The sequence below is a fragment of the Ananas comosus genome, linkage group 14 (genome assembly GCF_001540865.1).
Source record: "Ananas comosus cultivar F153 linkage group 14, ASM154086v1, whole genome shotgun sequence".
Classification (NCBI taxonomy): domain Eukaryota; kingdom Viridiplantae; phylum Streptophyta; class Magnoliopsida; order Poales; family Bromeliaceae; genus Ananas; species Ananas comosus.
In genome coordinates this window covers 3206938-3225708 of record NC_033634.1, presented here as the reverse complement: position 1 = coordinate 3225708, position 18771 = coordinate 3206938, and the positions used below count along the sequence as shown (strand labels likewise).

The following is an 18771-nucleotide window of genomic DNA, read 5'->3' as shown; positions in this document are numbered from 1 at the left end:
GTGGATCTTTCTTAATAAGCCTAAGTAGAATGCGAAATTTGAATTTGGATTCAAGTTTAATTTCAGATATGTTTGTCTACTTCCCCGTAGCATTATTGTTGACGTGTTGGTAAATTTAATTTATATTGTTGCCTTAGATTGCGCATGTGAATCAACTAAAGTTTTATATCGTGTAATTAATTCTTTATCCACTAGTTTCATGTCAATCAAACTATTTTTCGAGCTTCAAACAGTTTCAAACAAAATATGATGGAACATTTTAAAACAAAGTAGACGTGATAATTTAACCTTTTCTTGTAAACAACCTTCCTGAAATAAAATAATCTCTCACTTGAATATTTAAACAGGGAGATACATGATTAATACAACGACTGTATGAAAAATTTTGATATCTGTACTAAAATTTAAAGCTAAATTATAAAAGACTCATTTCTTAATGATCTTTTATCCTCTCTCGCTATTCTACTCTTTGTCATCATTTCAAATAAGTTCAAAAAATTCATAGTTAATTAAATAAATAAAAATATCGGGTTAAGTACAGTTTTAAGGCTATTAATTTTTTATTGTGACACCCCAATAGTCCCACATCGGATGGAAATGGGTTGTTATTGGGTTTATATGAGACTTAGACACTAGTAATAATAACTGGGCTTAAGCATTTTGGGCTGGTTGTTGGGCCCAACGAGTTATTGTTGCTAGTGGGCTGGGTCGTTACATTTATTGACTAAATAATAGTTAAAACAATAATTATTATTAGAAAAGTGCAGGGACTCTGTATACATTTTCAATTTTTTCTTTTTTGTTTTTTGGGCCTTGTTAGGAATATTCCCTTAATCGTTTCATAGCTACAGAGATCCCACCTATATAAACCCTTTTATGCGCTCCTTTTTGCCCCTCTCTCTATCGTCTAGGGTTAGGGTTTTGGCGCCGTTCACGTTTCCCCGAATCCCCCGAATCCTCTACCGCCTCGCCCCATCGCGCTACGGATCCAATGGCGATCTCCTTCTCCGATCTCCACACCGAATCGGGCCTCAGAACCCTCGACGAGTTCCTCTCCGGAAAGAGCTTCGTCTCCGGGTAAGTAACCCCATCACTGTTGTAATCCTCCGATTTCGATTTGATCTAACCCCGTCGATCTCCTATTTACTTTGTTTTCGTGCTTAGAAAAGTAGAAAAATCTGAGTTTTAGTTGATTCGTGTGCTTCGTGGAGAATTTCACGTTTAATTGTGATAAAAATTTGTCCTTTTTATGCTTTATTGATGTGTTATGGTGGTTATTGTTCTTTATCAGAGATGTGATCAGCAAAGATGATGTCAAAGTGTTTGCCGCAGTGTCGGCGAAGCCTGGAGAGTCATTCCCGAATGCGTCCCGGTGGTATGAGAGTGTTTCTGCTGTTCTCGCGTCAAGGTTTGTTCTTATATGCAGTTGTAATGCTATATAAATCTGAATCAAACAGTTTTTTTTTTCAGGATTTTAAGATTCATTCACTACTTTGGTCTGAAGCTATATATATATATATTGCATTTTGGTAGTGTTACTATTAAACTGAAGAAATAATAGATGTGTAATTCAGAATTTTCTTTGAGGAATCTAGATAAAAATATAAGCTGGCTACTTAATTGATGAGATGTTTTGTTCTTGCTTATTATGTCTATGTCCACAAATTAAATCAGTTACTCAAAGTCAAATTAGATGAGGTATTCATCGATTAAGGTCCAACTCCTAAGTCCTACAACAGTGGGCTGTTAAATCGCCATTGAAAGAAGATGTTTGTAAACTGTAAATATTTTGACCTTTTCTTAAGGTTATGTCACGTCTTGAAGACTTTAAGATGAAACGAGATTTTATATTTTTTTTGATGATTTGAGAGAAGTTGTTTCTTTACTTTTGTAGAATTCTTGTTGCTCTAGAAATGTTGGTTGCCATATTTAAGAGTTTTGTTCAGTTGCTTATTTATTTATTTCCAATTCAAATTTTCTATTTGGTTTCATTTTTATATGGTCAATTCTGGATGTCTCAGATTCCCTGGCAAAGCACTTGGAGTGAAGATCTCAGGCCAAGCTGCTGCCTCAGCACCTGCACCAGCTGCCGAGCCCGCGAAGGTATTCCATTCTACTCCTTTTTTTATTCGGTTGCTTCTTTTTCTTTTTTTTTTCTCTCTTGCATTCTTGATTGTATGGACATAAACTATACTATTTCATTCTTGGTTTCTTTCTTTGTGAATAACACTTCTTAATCAGATAGTTTGGGAAGCGTCTTGTAAAAATATGGTAATTGCTATTTTTATCAATCATCTGAGAGCTCCCTGTCTCCTGAATGGCTTAGTAATTGTTTAGGAAGTTTGAATCAATCAAACCCAGAATGAATCCCTTCCTCATTCGAATTCGATTGCAAGCTGCACCTCTCTCTCTCAAAGGACCAACAAGATATATGAAACTGTTTTTTATGGTTTTGGGTGTTTTCCTTAGGCTAGAAACTCCTTTTATCTACGAGGTTCGAGTACTCAAAATAAGCCGTTTTTGGATTTATACTATGCGTTCATCTGAGTACTCATTTTCTGTAGCTTCGTTTTCAACTAAAGGATTCTTTCTTCATGTGCACACAGAAGGCTGCAGACGATGATGATGATGATTTGGATCTCTTTGGAGATGAGACTGAGGAGGAAAAGAAAGCAGCGGAGGAGCGGGAGGCGGCTGCGAAAGCATCTTCCAAGAAGAAGGAAAGTAAGCTCTCTTGGAACTATACTTTTAGTATCCTCAGCTTTTTATCAAGCAAATCTTGGCTTCAGTTTTATTTTTTTTACTCGGGACATAATAATTTTCTAACTCCATTGGCTATGCAAAGCTTGTTGAAAGTTTTTAGTAGATACTAATTTAAGAAATCCATTCTTAGGCGGAAAATCATCTGTCCTTCTTGATGTCAAGCCTTGGGATGATGAGACCGACATGAAGAAGTTGGAGGAGGCTGTTCGCAGCATTGAAATGCCAGGCCTTTTATGGGGAGCATGTGAGTTGTTTTTCTTACCTCCCTTTTTTTTTATCCTAACGGATAACTAATTTAAATAAAACTAAAGTTGTGTTACACCTTTAACTAGTATATATACATTTTTATCCTTATAAAGTTGATACTAGTATATATTTTTCCTTTTAAACCTGGAAATGATCCATTCATCGCTCCCTTCTGCTTGTTGACCAAGTGAGACCGGCCGCAATATTAACCTTTGAAATGTCTCTTTAAAATATAGACTTCAGAGGGATAGAAACATAATGTGTAAATTTTTGCATTGATGTATATGACTAAAGACTCCCTAACTTTTTCTGGCTCAACTTTGATAGAAAAGCTGCAAACAGAACTATTTTTCTCATATATTGATTTTTTTCCTTCCCTTTTTTGTGGTGCAGCAAAGCTTGTGCCTGTGGGTTATGGTATTAAGAAGCTGCAGATCATGATGACCATTGTTGATGACCTCGTTTCGGTCGACAGCCTCATCGAGGAGCATCTCACGGTCGAGCCGTGCAACGAGTATATTCAGAGCTGCGACATTGTCGCCTTCAACAAAATCTGAAAGATCCTGTTATGGTCTTTGTTCTTTTCCTTTGTTGCTTTCCCTTTTCCCCTCGCCTCCCCGTAAAACGGCATTTCCTTAGAAAGGAACATTGACATCTGAGTTTCAGCTATTGCGAGATGGGGGATTAACGGACGCCATTAAGGATTTTCTGTGTATTTTTGTGGTTTGTTTCGAGTTCCTGGAATGTGTTTTTAGTGTTTAATTTAATTAAATTTAAGTGACTTGTGTCTGAACGTGGACTTACTTTGAATCATGAATTTTCATATTTTGACATTTCTGAAATTTCTCTGCTCTGCAGGAAAGATGAAACGAGGCGCTTGCCCAGAGCTCTAATTTGAAACATGTACTGTTTTTAAATTTTAAATTTTAAATTTTAAGCTTTAAATTTTGTGGAATTGGATGCTGTTCAAGCATTATGTTCTATTAATAATCCTACACATTAAAATCTAACTATGTGTTGTTTAAGTTTCTTAAAAAATTAGTTTTAAAAAATTTTTATGATTAAAATTTTTTCTGATGAATGAAATTTGGTATAATGAGGCGCTCTGCAGAAGAATAATTAATAACTTGCGTGAAACATTATTCGTCCTCGAGGTTGAACCGGACCGGACCGGACCGGACCAACCGAACCGGTCGCAAGCTGATGAAGAACCGGACTCCCCCAATTGGTTATTCCTCAGCGTCAGTCACAGCCGTCCATTCAAACGCGCGAACCAACCAACGGCGGACGATGCAGCAGGACGAGGTGGGTCCCATCCGCGTCAACCCCCATATCGAGGTGTCGCCTCTCTTTTTCTCGATCCCTTTTCCTCTTCCTCGGTTTCTCCGTTATCTCCTCCATTTCTCCCCCCACCCCCCCTCCTCAGAAAAGGTTATCTCCTAATTCAATCTCTCTCTCTCCCTCCTTTTGTTTTAATTCTCTTCTTAATGATTCGTTGTAATCCTTATTGAGGAATTAAATCGGAAGAATTAGTGTGCACATCGATTAGATCTATTTCGAAATTTATTTGATTTGTTCATGATTTATGATAATTGGGTAATCCTTTCTGTTCTTTCGATTGCTTATCAGGTTGGTGATGAAGATCTAAATTTATATCTCTAATTTGATGCTGCATAAACAGGTTTTTTTGTAGCGATCGTATCGATTATCCTCTTAGTGTGTTAATAAATTTTTTATGCCATTTTTGCGTTTGTAGCTCGACTGATTAGGCTATGCCAATATGTGTTACGTGTTGCGCGATTTAAAAAAAAAAAAGTAAAAAAAAAAAATTTAGGGGAAAAAAGTCTCTTATTTTTATTTTTATTTATTCATTTATTTTTAGAGAATTCATGCTTCGCTCATTTTTTTAACAAATAAACTCTGCTGAAAATATGAAGCAATTAGACTTCTAATTTGGAACCTTAGGTATCAATCATTAAGTCTTTAGCCAACTGTGCTCGATACGGTCGGTGTAAATTAAAAATTTTTATGTGGTTGGTTGCGACGGCAAGTGCACTTTTTTACTCTTGTAATCACTAATCATTGGCTAGCTTTCTATGCAGTCTGGCTGGATGTCGCGTAGAAAACCTTTTAGATGTATAGATTGCAGACTCTCCACTGTCCACCCATACACTTCATTTAAAAGTATAAGAAAGTGGCAAGGATACCAAACGATTCAATCCGAATGCGTTTTTTTTTTTTTTGCCGCCAAGCGAACTTCCTAGGCAACACTCTTTTTGTAATGACATGGATCTGATTTCTTGTTGCAGAATCTCGTTTATGTCCATCATCTTGGTTTCTCAATCTATTTGAACTTCCGCAATAAACAAAATCGCGGGGAATGTCGAGTAGTAGCAGGTCCCATTGGTGCTTCCAGTGCCGCCAGAGAGTCCGCCCTCGAGGTCGCTACATGGTCTGCCCCAACTGCGACAATGGCTTCGTGCTCGAGCTTGATGATGTGGACTCCCTAATGATGACCCACTTCATCGATCCTGACTTCCACAGGGACCCTCGCTTTGGCGTAGTGGAGGCCCTATCCGCCATGATGAGGCCAGGGATGGTGGGAAGGAATCGGGAAGTCGATATCCGAGGCCGGCCGAGTATCTTCTCCGACATAGAGATGGAGTTTGGACCAGGCCCATGGTTGCTCTTCCGTGGCCAAATCCCTGCCCACATATCGGATGCCAATGGCTTCGATTTCTTCTTCAATGGCCGCAACGGTGTTGGGCTGCAGCGGGCCAACGTATCAGAATTGATCGACCAGTTGAGTCAGCATGACAATCGTGGCCCGCCGCCTGCTTCACAGTCATCTATCACCGCGATGCCGACTATTAAGATCAACCAGAGACATCTGAATGGGGATTCACACTGTCCTGTATGTAAGGAAAAGTTTGAGTTGGGTTCGGAGGCAAGAGAGATGCCCTGCCTGCATTTGTATCATTCAGATTGCATAGTTCCATGGTTGGAGCAGCATAACTCGTGCCCAGTATGCCGCTTTGTGTTGCCGCCGCAGGGATCGGCAGTTGGTTGTTCGAGGTCGAGATCGAGTCGTCAGAGTTCGGGCAGCGATGGGAGAAGCAATGAGCGGCAGAGGAGAAGGAATCCGTTCTCGTTTCTTTGGCCTTTTCGTTCATCAAGTTCTAGCTCTAATTCTCATTAGGCTGGTATCTGTGTTTGTTATGCTGCTTCCAGTGAATATAAGAACTTTATGGGTTACTTTCATATGGCCTGTTGATTGCTAGAAGTTACATATTCATATATTTTGAGTTTAGTTGCTTATCTGTTAAGTTTCCATTTCAGCCACATTTTTACTAGTTAAGCTGGGTGGCAAGGAAGTTTGCGCACGTCTTGGTAGTAGCTAAAACAATCGAAAGCTGCTTGTTTATATGCTTTTTCCTATCAATGTCAATTATGAACAGACAGAGGTATCAAAAAATGTATTCAAGGTTATATCCTTTTATATTATTAGACTTTGTGACGTTTATTATAATTACACTAGTCGATGGCAGATTCTTCTCGCTCATTTCCTTATCGAACTTCAAATGTAGCCATTTGGGGTTCTTTGTGGTAATTTTTCTGCAAGGTTCCTTGAAAATTTGGATGTCTTAAAAGACTAAGAACATCATACAAGTGCTATTCTACAGTTCTAGTGAGTGCTTATGTTCATCTTTATGCTTTCTTCTAACTTACAATGTTGTGCTATTCTACATGCTGAATAGCAATTGTGTTTAGCGATTATTGTAGTTGTGCTATTCTGCAGTTCTTGTGAGTGCATATATTTTCAAAGTTGTATGTCTTGTCCATCTTTGTGCTTTCTTCCAACCAATGGTGTGCTTACTCTACTTGCTGAATAATGATTGTACTTATTGATAATTTGAGTGTAGGATGGGCCTTTTAGGTATTAAAGCAGTTCAAGTATTGCCTGTGATAATTTGTTTGCATTTATTTAAGCTACATAGTTGGACTTGAAGATTCTTAATTTATTCAGACTTTTTCTGGAACCTGGGAATCGATCTGCAGAACCCTTATGATCAGTGCTTCTCCTATATATCTACTTCTATGGTAATCATGTTATGTAGTTGGCAATCATGTGTTATTCACTTTGAACATACAATAAAATTGCCATGACACTTAACCCTAGAAATCTTACTTTGCTATTGCGGAATGAGGACTAGTCAATGCAGTTCTATTTTATAAAGTTCTAATGCAGTGCTTTTACATGTTCATGCAAACAAAGAAATGGAAATGTATTCTACGGTCGTAGTTGTACAGCTGCTAAATCTACGATGAGCTCATTTGAATTAGTGTCTCGCAATTCTTAAACATTGCTTGAGTGGTGTCGATGATTCGTAAGGTAATTTGTGTTCTCACTGTTAGAAACCCTTCTTTTTGACATTCTCTTTAATGAAAACTCAAATCAAATAAGTTGATCACTTCCGACATGTCGCCGCATTTTTGATCTGAATATATGTTATGGGTATGCTTCCGTGCCTCTCAAGATGTTATTAATGAACTGGCAGTTCTTTGGGTATCCTTCTGTGCCTCTCAATATGTTATTAATGCACTGGCAGTTCTTTGGGGATGCTCTCTTGTGAACAAATCAGCGGCGTACGCCGTTATTTTGATTTTGTACTTCATTGACACATCAAAGACAAATCTTAGTATTTTTTTCTTTTCCCCTTAGTTTTATCGTGCAGAAATCAGTGCGTAACTTAATTGTTGTGTGCTCGGGCTGACACGTACCGTAATTCATGAAAATATTAGTTGGTGGTGCAATGTTCGTTACGATACGGCAACTCTCTAATCTCCTCTTATGATCATCTAATCTACTCTTATGATGATCGTACACGGTGTAATATGCTTTTATTGATTTTATTACTTTTTCGTTGGTCTAAAAATACACGCAATTTTAGGCTTTTGAAAATTCTTGCTTATGGTACAAGTGAAACAGACGCTTGTCGAAATTCTTGCTTACGGTACAAGTGAAACAGCAGGGTTGTCCCACTATTTGTTGGATTCGCATTAACATTGATTGTTGTGCTGTAGTTGTTCGTAATTTGTATAAAACCGTGACTAGGGATATTGTTTCACTTCATAAAACCTATGAGCAAACCGCAACGTCTCAGGGATTTCTCCCTCCCAACTCCGATTAAAGCATAATCCAAAAAGTCAACTTCAACCAAGGTTTCTTTTCGTTCGGAATTGCGAAGTTTCGTTTGGGATTGCGGGGATTGCGTCACGTGCGGTGAGAAAGTATGCATATCGCAATGAGTCGTAATATTGCGTTCCGCATATCGCAATGAGTCGGTTACGATATATTTTCTGCGGTTCCACTGAAAAACGCAGAAGAATATTCCTATATGTTTTTTTTTCAATTCCATTTTATCTAATGGCCTCAATACCAAACTAAGCCTTAACCATGGTAGTGAATAAAGAAAATGCTTTGCTTATAAACAGATCGCACAATATTTTACAAACTCCATTAACTCAATAGTTGAATTTCAACTTAATTTAGTTACAAGCATAACTCAATAGTTGAATTTCAACTTTGTTTAGTTACAAGTATAGCATTACTTGCGAATAAATGACAACACAATATCCACTACCTAAGAAGCTTAACAAAACAACCATATGCGAAATGAAAACCCAAAAAGGCGGTTTACTACTCTCCGACAAACATGACCTATTTTGGAATACGGTATCTAAAACTTTTAAAAAATTTGAAAAAAATTTTAAAACACTTCCAATCTTTCCTTCTTTAATGTTACGAAATGATGATAAAAACTGCCATCAGAGAAGCACCGCCGCCCTCACCAACGGCCATACCATTGCTGCCCTAGCTCAGAAAAAAGTCGTGATGTAACGAAAACAAAATCTTTTCTTCATATTGATATGAAGTAAACCTAAAACCCCAACATTAAACATATGGAATTCGCACATCTTAAATTGTCAGCATAACCGCCAGCATGGGCGAAAAGTTGTGAAGGTTCAACAACAAGCATGCGAAAAACACACAAAAAAAAAAAAAAAACTCTTACATTGATTCCATCGAAACAAGCACGAGCATGAACGCCTCCGGAAAATAAATAACTATTTTTAGAACGAGTCTTACAAAAGCACTTAATTGGTGAGCTCCATAATGGCGGTGACAATGTCACCGTCGGCCGCTACGAGCGCTCTGACGGCCTTGGCCCTAGTGACCCCAGCCTGGGTCATGACGAGCTCGATGTCCTTGGGCTCGACCCCGGTCTCATCCACCTCCTCGTTCTCATCCTGAGCCATGGCAGAGGCCTCGGGCTTCGAGACTACGTGGCTGAGGTCGGGCGCCTTGAATTGTTCGGCGGCCTGTGTCTGCAGCTGAGAGCTCAAGTCCTCAATCTTCGCCTCGCCAAATATTACGTAAGTGTCTGAGGCAGGGCTCTTGAAGACGTCCGGCTTTGAGATGACGAATAGTATCTGTGCGCCCAAAATAAAGCTTTAGTTATATGTGGGAATTTGACAAATCAGAAAAAAAGGGCTAATGCATCTAAAATCATCAATAACAGATATATTTAACTCTGAAAAATCCTATATACATTCCGATATTGGAACTTACACTCTTTTTAAGTTTTTAGGTGCATATATGAAATTTCAGATTTTTTCCAGGGACTTGTATGTGAATATTCCAAACTGGAAAACAAATTATGAGAGAAAAAATAGTGATAGAGAGCTCACATTCTTGCTCTTCTTGACAGTGACACGGCTGACACCTGGAATGGGTTTCATGCCGAGCTTCAGCATGGCCTTGCGGCTCTTTTTCTCGCTTCTGCTTTGTTTTGATCTTCCGCTAGCATCACCAGCTTGCCCTGCAAATAGAAGCAAATTTGTAACACAAAAAAGAGAAGCAATGATGCAAAACGATGCCTAAATAAATCAGCATCTTTTGATATGTGCATTACTAGTTGCCTAATAACTGTGATTGGGTTTATCATGAATTGAAAGAGATTTAAAAGAGATTAAAGAAGAGGAAAGAAAACATCAACACACCCTCAGCATCCTCCTCATCTTTGTCATCATCGTCCTCATCATCATCATCATCTTCATCATCGTCTTCAACAACAGGCTCTTCAGTCTGCAAAGTGTCCAAAAAATATTATTTTCTGGCTAAGCCAGTTTGGAAATCAGCTGAGATCAGCAAATCACCCATATTCAAATGAACAAGACAATTTGAGCAGTGAAAACAACTACTATATTTCCAGAAAGTGAAATGAAGGACATACTAAAGCCATCACATGTTAACAGCTTGACAGCACACAAGAAAAGAAAAATGTTGGTTAATAAACGTTAGAATATATCAAACTTCATCTTTTATTTATATAAAAAAAATAGAGAACATCGCCCTACTGAGTTCATATTTGCTTAGTTATGCTAATAATTAGAAACTTATGGCAAAACCTTCGCTAACATTGCACTTACCTTATAAAACGAAAGAGCACATAGCTCTACTCAGCATTCCTCACACATCGAATTTCTTACTACAACTAGTATTACACATTTGCATATGTCTACCAACCAAGTCTTGTTTTAGCTTCTGTGCATAAGTTGATGAAAATATGTAGCACCAGAGTCACTTAATACCAGTTACACATGCTAATGAATACCAGTTACACATGCTAATGACCATTTAATTGGACAGATAAAGGCAAGAAGGTACCCAACCAACATTTGCCAACAGCCCCTAAGACCTGTTCGGTTAAAAACCTCCACATGTTAAAATTAGGAGGGAGGAGGGACCTTCCCACCTATATGGACCGATTAAATTGTGGTTGGGAACTGCAATAGTCCATGATCCAGTTTCAACCGAATTTGATAACTTTGTGGGACCTAGTTCAACTCTTGCCGAAAAGCTAGCAACAAAATGCCAATTGAATCACACAACAGAGTTCAAGAAATTAAATGGACAAAAATCGAAGATAATGACCAAATGACATGTTGCTGAATGATATTTCATATAAATACTCACGAAGAATCAATCAGCAAGGCTCGTGCAGATTGCATTGTATCTGCCGTGTGCTAGCAGTAGCCAACACTTAAAACGAGCCCCAACAAAAGAGGCCATCAGCTGACTAATCATTTTGAGTGTCTAGTCAAGTGAAGAAAAGATCAAATGGAGAAAAAGAAAGAACCAGAGAGATGGTGAACTCAGAGAAGCCAAATGAAAAGATGATAAACTGAAAAACCCAAAAACGGAAACACAATCTTACTCAGAGAAGCCAAAAGAAAACATGATAAACTGAAAAAACCCTAAAAAGGAAACACAATCATTCACTCTCACAAATTTGATAAAAGCCCACAAGCAAAAACCATAATTTTTTTTTTCAAAAATTCGTCTAAATACACCAATTACTTTGGGCAAACAAATGACAGAATTTGTTCATGGAGCTTCCATAAATTAGTTTTTTCTTACATGAAATCTTCCATGTAGGGATCTTCTTCCCAAAATCCTAACCACCAAGGAGTTATATTCAGTAGAAGTTCAATTCAGGTACGATAAGTCAGCAAACTTAATCATCTTAAACAATCACATCTAGACAGTCTACAGTGTCTAAAAAGGTTTACATAGGATTATCATTTCTTTCCATTTTGAGAAAGAAGCAAAATTTAAGAGATATTGAGCATTTCAGAAACATCCCATTAACCACATAGAATGTAGACAACTGATTATTGATCATCAAGCATAAAGACAACCAAACATCCAACCCAACTTAGCCAACTCAAATTAGCCTCAAATAGACCATAATTTAACCCAGTCTAACAACATATGCTTCTCTGTGTTGTAATTGCGCCAACAAACTATCTTAAGTACAAGAATTCTCCTATTCCAATACATCCCCGTAAAGCCTTTAACTGCTCAGCCATGACAATGAACCTTGCTCACAATTGATCATATATTGTACATTGAGATCTTTACTTTTTTATTAAAAAAGGACAAAGATCATATAAAGTAAGTACTCCAAACAATTTAACTGGGATTACTGCATGAAGCTTTGTATGACACAAAGATACTTCTCAACCCTTTTTTTTTTTACTTTCTCTTTTGGTAAGCCTCGACCAAAACAAAGAAACTCAACATGAAATATATGCTTCCCAGCAACCACACAAAAGCACCATCGACACAACCTAAACCAATTAAAAAAAAAGGATCTTTTATGTCATTGCTAATGCAATAACAATCAAAACCTACGGGCTCCTCTAGATCTGCATGCGATCCCTTTAAATCACCAAATACAACATCTCTTAACAAACATTTCCTAATGAAAAATCCTCAAACGATCAATAAAGAGGTAAATCAACTCTTAATTCACCAAAAATCTAAACTTTCGACAACATGCCAATCAAATCAGTAAAGAGGTAAAATCTCCTCTTAATACTCCAATAAACTTATCTTTCGACAACATAACGATCGATTCAGTAAAGAGGTAAAATCTCCTCTTAATGCTCCAAAAACCTAAACTTTTGACAACAACCGATCAGATCAATAAGGAGAGATAAAATCTCCTCTTGGTACTCCAAAACTCTAACTTTCTACAACATACCGATCAATTCAACCCCATCAATATCAGTTTCAGAACAACCAGGATATCATGAGAGAGAGAGAGAGAGAGAGAGAGAGAGAGAGAGAGAGAGCTCACATCGATCTTCTGCTGCTCGAGGTGGGCAGCAAGGAGCTCCTCCTGCGTCTGGGCCGTCATGGCGATGGGATCGATGGGATCTATAAAACCCTAGAAGAGAGTCGCCGCAGAGGAGAGGAAAGGGAGAAGGGAAATGGAGAAGGAACCCTAGAGAACGGATAAAACCCTAAGCCCCAAAATGGTGACCGAGAGCGACGGCGAGGGTTGAGGGTTTATATAACCCAAGAGCCGAGGCCGAAATTACGGAAATACCCTTCGACACGTACGTTTATGTAGTAAGCTGGTTGGGCCGGGTTCGGGTTCGGGTCGGGTCATGCTGAGTTCGAGTCACTTTTGGTCCTCGATTCTTGGTTCGCTTTTCGTCTCGGTTTTTTGGGTTTCGGGCCTCGGATTATATTCGAATTTCGGATTTATTTTAATTTTCGATTTTTCAGTTTTGGATTGTTCCGAGTTTATCAATTCGGTCAAAATTTAAGTAATTTTCAAGGATCGATATCTCTAAAAAAGGAAAAAAAAAATGCTTTGGGAGTATTTAGTTCTTGAAAAATATTCTTAGAAAATAATTTTTTGGCTTAAATAATATTTTTCGCCCGTTGATTGTAAAAGAACATATTTTAATTTTATAAAAAGTATTCTTTTCCTCTTCCAAATCTTTTATTTGAAAAAATAAAAAATAAAAAATAAGCTTTTTTCAAAAAAAAAATTTCACAATTTTTTGGGAAACAAACATTACTATAACAAAAAGCTAAAATAAAATTTTGAGTCCAAAGAAAAATTCTTGTTCTACTAACAGAATCATATTTACTATGCACAGAAAATAAATAATTTAACTCTAATCAGAGTGAAATAAATAGTGAGTGGGCTTCAATGGATTGTTTTGTTAGTGAAAAATATGGCCCTCGCAATGATACAATCACGCACAGCTCCAAATTGAAAATTTTACTTTTCATTTTAAGAAGAAAGCAGTTTGAATTAATTTTAAGATAAGTACAAAAACTACAAATACTTCTCCAAACAACTTTATCCGAACAGCATCAAAAAAAAAAAAAAAAAAAAAAAAGAAATTCTTTCTGATAGAGTGAAAATGGGCCTAGGGAATAACAGCACAAGAATGAAAGCTGAGCAAGAAACAAATTTATTAGGGAAAAATAGTATGTATACAGATATAGCACAAGATTATGATCCTCACTCAACTCAAGCATATGCCTTAGTTTTCCAACAATGATAGTTCCAGAGTATAAGAAGGTTGTTGTTCTTAGCTTTACTCTCTTCAGTATCTGGCACGAGCCGCGCCGATCCCTGCGCTCGAAGAGTGCCTGGAAAGTTCATATGAAGGGGGGAAAGTTAGTAGGACAAATGTTTGGCTCGTACATAAATTTTTTTACACGAGAAAAGATTTTGAAGTTACAGTGCTTCTTCAAATAGCTCTACTCTATTCGATTCAGCAGCTCATAAAGCGAAAATCAAGGTTATTAAATCAGAGGAACAACATTAAACCAGGATAGAATTTAATTATTTATGTCTTAGTAAAAGAGTATGTTAAAGATAAAACACAAGCAGCAATTACAAACTCATTAGGCTCACGGTTTCTAACTGAAATATTACGTATCTAATGGTTCCAGCACAAAGCTAAAGGGAAACTTCAAAGAGAGTTCCAAGTACAAGAGAAATCTTTTCCCCCATTTACTTCTCGTCAATGTATTGTAGGAGCTGGGCCTACCCCTGAAGTCCAATAATGCCTGGAAATTCATATAAAAGTTTAAAAGATTAGCAAAGTTAAATTCAAGGATGCAAATGTGAGAAGCAGAATTATACAAAGTGTAATAGCACGACAGAAAATATAGAACCTATCCTGTGATGTAAAAGAGGTAAATGAGATGCTTCAAATAATTGTAACTTGGTGCCCAACTATTTCAGTTAAATCTTACACCTTAAAAATTCCTACTTCCTTGCAATCCCATCTCTATGTTTCACCTTTTTTTTTTTTTTTGAGTCCATCAATAGTCTCTTTATACGCCATATGCTCAATTTCTAGCAGATACAAGAAATAGCCGACAGATACTTCACCCAGGCACAACACCGCAAGATAATAGGTGCTATGTTCTGGGAGTACGCTGTTTAAGTAAAATTTCAGGGTCCAAATCGCAAATGGCAATTTGTTGAAATTTCAGGAAAGATAAACATGTAGCAAAGGAAACAAGGAGCCCACCACAAGCAACTCTTCCGCCAGCATTTCCAGTGGTCTTGCTAAGCTCATGTCCACCTAAAACAACAGAGCACGACAGGTTAAATTTGAAGGATGCATAGTTTTGTTTCTAATTATAGCAATAGACAGAATGTAAAAGACTGCATTTAGAACGATCACTTAAAGTACCATATACAACAACATAAAAAGTTGACACTTTGTCCTCTTGCTTTTTCTCACTATCCACGTGCAGCGCACAATGGAAGAACATTAGGATGATCACAAAAGTATGAGCGTGGATAATGGACCACCTACTAGTCTGGTTTACATTATCGGAATTTTAAAATAATGTAATATAACTTTGTAAGCTTCTAAAAGGTTATACTGAAATCAATCTGACAAAACTAAATCAGTTCCCACGAGAATAAGCTGAAAGAATTCACAGAAAAAAATTAAACTAATAGAGATTACCCTTTCCGAGATCATCAGGATCAGCATGAACAACGACAGCTCTCCCGATGATCGAATTTTGTCCAGTAAGTGGAATCTGCAATGAGAAAATCAAACCGGAGAATTTCGAAGAGCTTCAGAAGAATAAGATGACAGGAAAATTAATAATTACTCACCTGGTTGTCCACTATAGTGAAAGTAGCCGTGCCTGACATTTGAAAATATGCCAATATCAGAACTGCTGTTAACAGCGGAAGATTACAAGGATGGCAGATGCGAGTAGAACAAAGAAAGAAAACAAAAATAGAGTGGCAGTTCCTTAGGTGTGATTTATGGCCTCATGAACAATATTAACAAAGGCACCGGCAAAGGCATGCAAGCAATCAACATACTGCATAGTTCTTGGCAATGACCAGATGCATGAGCAATTTTACATGCGGCAAGTGTAGGTTGCATTTAATATACTTGTGAAATGAAGTAGAAGACAAAGAATGTACACACCAAATAAAAATTGGAGAGCTAATAAAAATCAAGAAAATGAAACAATAGGATACATCTGAGGTCCCAATTAACTCTATTATAGTATGGTAGCATAGTAAGAATACACCAAATTTTTTAGTACGGGGCAATATTCTAAGCACAAACTAATCATAAAAACAAGATTTTATAGTTGATTGTATCAATTCTTAATCAGGTAATTAGCCATATGCCATGTTTAACCTACTCACGTCTACCTAAGATACATAGCAGTAATTGCTCAGGTAGTCTACAGTGGCACCTAGACTTTAAGTGGCTAAGGTATGTCCTGTGAAGTCAAGTGACCACCTGCATAAGCTGTTGCATGCACCGCTTTTTTTTTTTTTTTTAATTAGTATTAGAACAGTAGCTGCATTACCATCCTCGCCAGCAGTCACATTTCCGAGATCACCAGCATGGCGGTGCTCATCTTCGGGCGCCCCATGTTCCTTCCCAGCAGGATTGAAATGTGGCCCTGCATCAGGGGGGAAAAAGAGAAAAAAGAAAGAAACGTCAAGATTCAGAAATATTATAATTTCAACTAATGACTTCTACTCTGATACGATTGACGTGTCGATAGTAAAGATAATTACCGGTTGACATGCAGCCGTTGGTAGTGTCACCAAGTGCATGGACATGGAAGCCATGAAGCCCCGGTTTGAGGCCGGATATGCTCCCAGTCACAGTTGTTGGACCTAAATCAATGAAACAAGGGGAAAGAGAAAAACAAAGTGGCATATGAAGCAATCATCTATGTCAAATTTTGTAAATAGTACAATGAAAATGAACTTGAGATTGGGTATTATATCTACCATCTCCTTCCTGGGTGAAGTAGATTGTGCCTTTGACACCCTCGTTGCTACCCAGAACAGCGACGGCATTCACCATTTTTTTTTTTGTGATCTATAAATGAACAGAATAGGGCTATGAAAAGTAGAAAACATGAGAAAAAAAAACAAGCAAAGCTAATCATAAACAATAAGGACTACTACATATAGGACGAGAAATATATACAACTAGCTCTCTCATCTTTGGAAACAAAGATGACGACTTCGACCAAACAAAGACTAAATAAGGCTGGTTGAATACTCAATTCTCCAACTTCATCGTACTGAGCAATAAACAAAAAAAAAAAAAAAAAAAAAAAAAAGAAAAAAAAAAAAGAAAAAGTAAAGCCAAGTTTAGAAAACCTTAACTAGTTAGTGTCGAATACTGACCGAGTCGCAGAAATACAGGCAAGTTATCTCAACCATTTATTCAAAAAAGAGGGAAATAATTTCCACTCAGGCACTAATTCTGAAAGGAATGCATACAAACAAAACTATTTAGAAACTGCATTCATAGAATATCTTACTTTTCTAAATACATTAGTCCTTGAAATTTCACATATCTTGCACTTTAGTCCCTTAATCTCCGACTTAAAAAAAAAAATTTGCTTCTTTTTTATTTACAAAATGAGAAATTTACCTCCATTTGTAAAATGATACACTAATTTCATATCTTTTTTTCAAAATAAGACTAAAAGGCAGCGTAGACTAAAGCATTCGAGTGAAAATTACAGGGACCATGTCAAAATATTATCACGATCGATTCAGGGGCTACACATACACTTCATCCAAAAACCCAATACGAAAAAATCCCATCTCTATACCTCATGATTCAATAGCAATAAAAGACACAAACACCTTTCTAAACCAAAATTAACATGAAATATTGGAACCTAATCTTCGATCTGATCCTATAGAGCATATCAAAGGAACAAAATCTCAACAAATTTTACAAAAAACAAAGAAGAGGTGATAGAGAGGAGGGCTCAGAAACCCTAAGCTTTTACCTCAGGCGACCCCTTCGTGGAGAAGAAGCGGAGAGGAGGGTCGAAGAAGAAGAGTTCGCGGTGAGCGCTCGCGATGCTTCGGAGATGAACCACCACTCGTTCTCTACCGCTCACTGTGATCGGGACCCGACCGGGCCGGGCCAGAACCGGGCTTGGATCCGGCCCGGTTTAATTTTCAACGTCACAGTCCAGCGTGGTGGGAGGAAGTCTACTTTGTGACACTTACACGGCATCATCAATAACAAGTCAACCATATATCTCATTATTAAAAAAAATAATAAAAATATTTTTTATAATCATGATGTGATGAATAATCTAAAAAAAAAATATTTGATTGATTTGAGACGCCACATCATCAATATAGTCGATGCATTCTAGAATTTTTTCCAGCATAGGTCCAGTTTCATGTGGATTCACAGACCTTTCAAAATATCTATATTTATTAATCTATTCTATTAACATATATGAATTTTTTTGATTAAAATCTTATGTGGCATCATCCCCTTAATATTGGGGGGAGGGGGCCCTCTTTTCCATCCTCTCTTTGCATTTCATTATTTTTTTTTCTCATCCCCTCTCTTTGTAATCCATTATCCTAGCACATTCTTAATGAAATTCAAAGCTATCATCTATAGCACTCTCTTACTCTCTTCTTCACCACTTTCTGTCTTCCATCTTTCGACGTTGTGATAACCTAAATCCCCTACCTGTTTCCAAAAGCCCTTTCTCAATGGATTTCTCTATTTAGGGATCGATCTATTTTCTAATTTAGAAATAATGCATAGTAGGGGTCATGGCCACAACGATAGATTTTTGATTGACTATTGTAGTTTGGGCCATGGCTACTATACTATTATGAGTATTGGAGCCCTCGTACTCATAAATTGTTTTCAATGATGGAGCTTCCGAATCGACGATCCACTCTGTTAAATATGATCTAGAATATTTAAAACTTCTAGAAAATAAATTTCGTAAATTTTCGAAATCATAATAAAGTCCATCAAGTGGGCATAAAATGAACGGTCAAAATCGAACGACGTCCTAAAAAAGGATGATCAGATCCTTCA

General features: G+C 37.4%; 4 protein-coding genes across 16 annotated transcripts; 2 read left to right on the top strand and 2 right to left on the bottom strand.

Moving 5' to 3' along the window:
- On the top strand, positions 876-3802 carry LOC109719952 (elongation factor 1-beta). Of its 2 annotated transcripts, none has more exons than XM_020246812.1 (6): positions 876-1077; positions 1292-1408; positions 2022-2103; positions 2610-2724; positions 2894-3007; positions 3403-3802. In XM_020246812.1, the coding sequence occupies exons 1-6, from the start codon at positions 992-994 to the stop codon at positions 3564-3566; spliced, it is 678 nt and encodes a 225-aa protein (XP_020102401.1). In that variant the 5' UTR covers positions 876-991; the 3' UTR covers positions 3567-3802. The 2 variants fall into 2 exon arrangements, with proteins under 2 accessions (XP_020102401.1, XP_020102399.1); XM_020246810.1 differs by having other exon boundaries at positions 2607-2724.
- Positions 4328-6541, top strand: LOC109719950 (probable E3 ubiquitin-protein ligase RHC1A). Of its 6 annotated transcripts, none has more exons than XM_020246809.1 (3): positions 4378-4440; positions 4639-4690; positions 5319-6541. In XM_020246809.1, the coding sequence occupies exon 3, from the start codon at positions 5390-5392 to the stop codon at positions 6206-6208; it is 819 nt and encodes a 272-aa protein (XP_020102398.1). In that variant the 5' UTR covers positions 4378-4440; positions 4639-4690; positions 5319-5389; the 3' UTR covers positions 6209-6541. The 6 variants fall into 6 exon arrangements, with proteins under 6 accessions (XP_020102393.1, XP_020102398.1, XP_020102397.1 ...); XM_020246808.1 differs by lacking the exon at positions 4639-4690 and adding an exon at positions 5112-5193 and having other exon boundaries at positions 4379-4440; XM_020246806.1 differs by lacking the exons at positions 4378-4440; positions 4639-4690 and adding exons at positions 4447-4638; positions 5112-5193.
- On the bottom strand, positions 8939-12911 carry LOC109719953 (nascent polypeptide-associated complex subunit alpha-like protein 1). The gene is made up of 4 exons (XM_020246813.1): positions 12720-12911; positions 10075-10159; positions 9763-9893; positions 8939-9504 (listed from the first exon to the last, which is right to left on the bottom strand). Exons 1-4 carry the CDS (start codon positions 12777-12779, stop codon positions 9169-9171), a joined length of 612 nt encoding a protein of 203 aa, XP_020102402.1. The 5' UTR covers positions 12780-12911; the 3' UTR covers positions 8939-9168.
- LOC109720674 (superoxide dismutase [Cu-Zn]-like) lies at positions 13832-17848 on the bottom strand. 7 transcript variants are annotated; one of them, XR_002219031.1, is made up of 9 exons: positions 17705-17824; positions 16683-16773; positions 16464-16565; positions 16250-16345; positions 15531-15562; positions 15376-15451; positions 14929-14982; positions 14304-14458; positions 13832-14035 (listed from the first exon to the last, which is right to left on the bottom strand). XR_002219031.1 is itself a non-coding variant. In XM_020247933.1 (9 exons), the coding sequence occupies exons 2-9, from the start codon at positions 16756-16758 to the stop codon at positions 13990-13992; spliced, it is 501 nt and encodes a 166-aa protein (XP_020103522.1). In that variant the 5' UTR covers positions 16759-16773; positions 17705-17848; the 3' UTR covers positions 13832-13989. The 7 variants fall into 7 exon arrangements, 4 of the variants coding, with proteins under 4 accessions (XP_020103522.1, XP_020103521.1, XP_020103519.1 ...); XR_002219032.1 differs by having other exon boundaries at positions 14325-14458; XR_002219033.1 differs by having other exon boundaries at positions 14382-14458.

What these genes read in the sequence shown, in the direction of transcription:
- LOC109720674 (XM_020247933.1), bottom strand. Translation starts at nt 16,758, where the DNA reads ATGGTGAATGCCGTCGCTGTTCTGGGTAGCAACGAGGGTGTCAAAGGC. An exon ending in TGTGACTGCTGGCGAGGATG is followed by an intron (nt 15,563 to 16,249) that starts GTAATGCAGCTA and finishes TTCAAATGTCAG; the next exon opens with GCACGGCTACTTTCACTATA. An exon ending in TCACTATAGTGGACAACCAG is followed by an intron (nt 15,452 to 15,530) that starts GTGAGTAATTAT and finishes TTCTCATTGCAG; the next exon opens with ATTCCACTTACTGGACAAAA.
- LOC109719953 (XM_020246813.1), bottom strand. Translation starts at nt 12,779, where the DNA reads ATGACGGCCCAGACGCAGGAGGAGCTCCTTGCTGCCCACCTCGAGCAG. An exon ending in AGATGAGGAGGATGCTGAGG is followed by an intron (nt 9,894 to 10,074) that starts GTGTGTTGATGT and finishes TTCTATTTGCAG; the next exon opens with GGCAAGCTGGTGATGCTAGC. An exon ending in CTGTCAAGAAGAGCAAGAAT is followed by an intron (nt 9,505 to 9,762) that starts GTGAGCTCTCTA and finishes TTGGGCGCACAG; the next exon opens with ATACTATTCGTCATCTCAAA.
- LOC109719950 (XM_020246804.1), top strand. Translation starts at nt 5,390, where the DNA reads ATGTCGAGTAGTAGCAGGTCCCATTGGTGCTTCCAGTGCCGCCAGAGA.
- LOC109719952 (XM_020246810.1), top strand. Translation starts at nt 992, where the DNA reads ATGGCGATCTCCTTCTCCGATCTCCACACCGAATCGGGCCTCAGAACC. An exon ending in GGAAAGAGCTTCGTCTCCGG is followed by an intron (nt 1,078 to 1,291) that starts GTAAGTAACCCC and finishes GTTCTTTATCAG; the next exon opens with AGATGTGATCAGCAAAGATG. An exon ending in TCTGCTGTTCTCGCGTCAAG is followed by an intron (nt 1,409 to 2,021) that starts GTTTGTTCTTAT and finishes TGGATGTCTCAG; the next exon opens with ATTCCCTGGCAAAGCACTTG.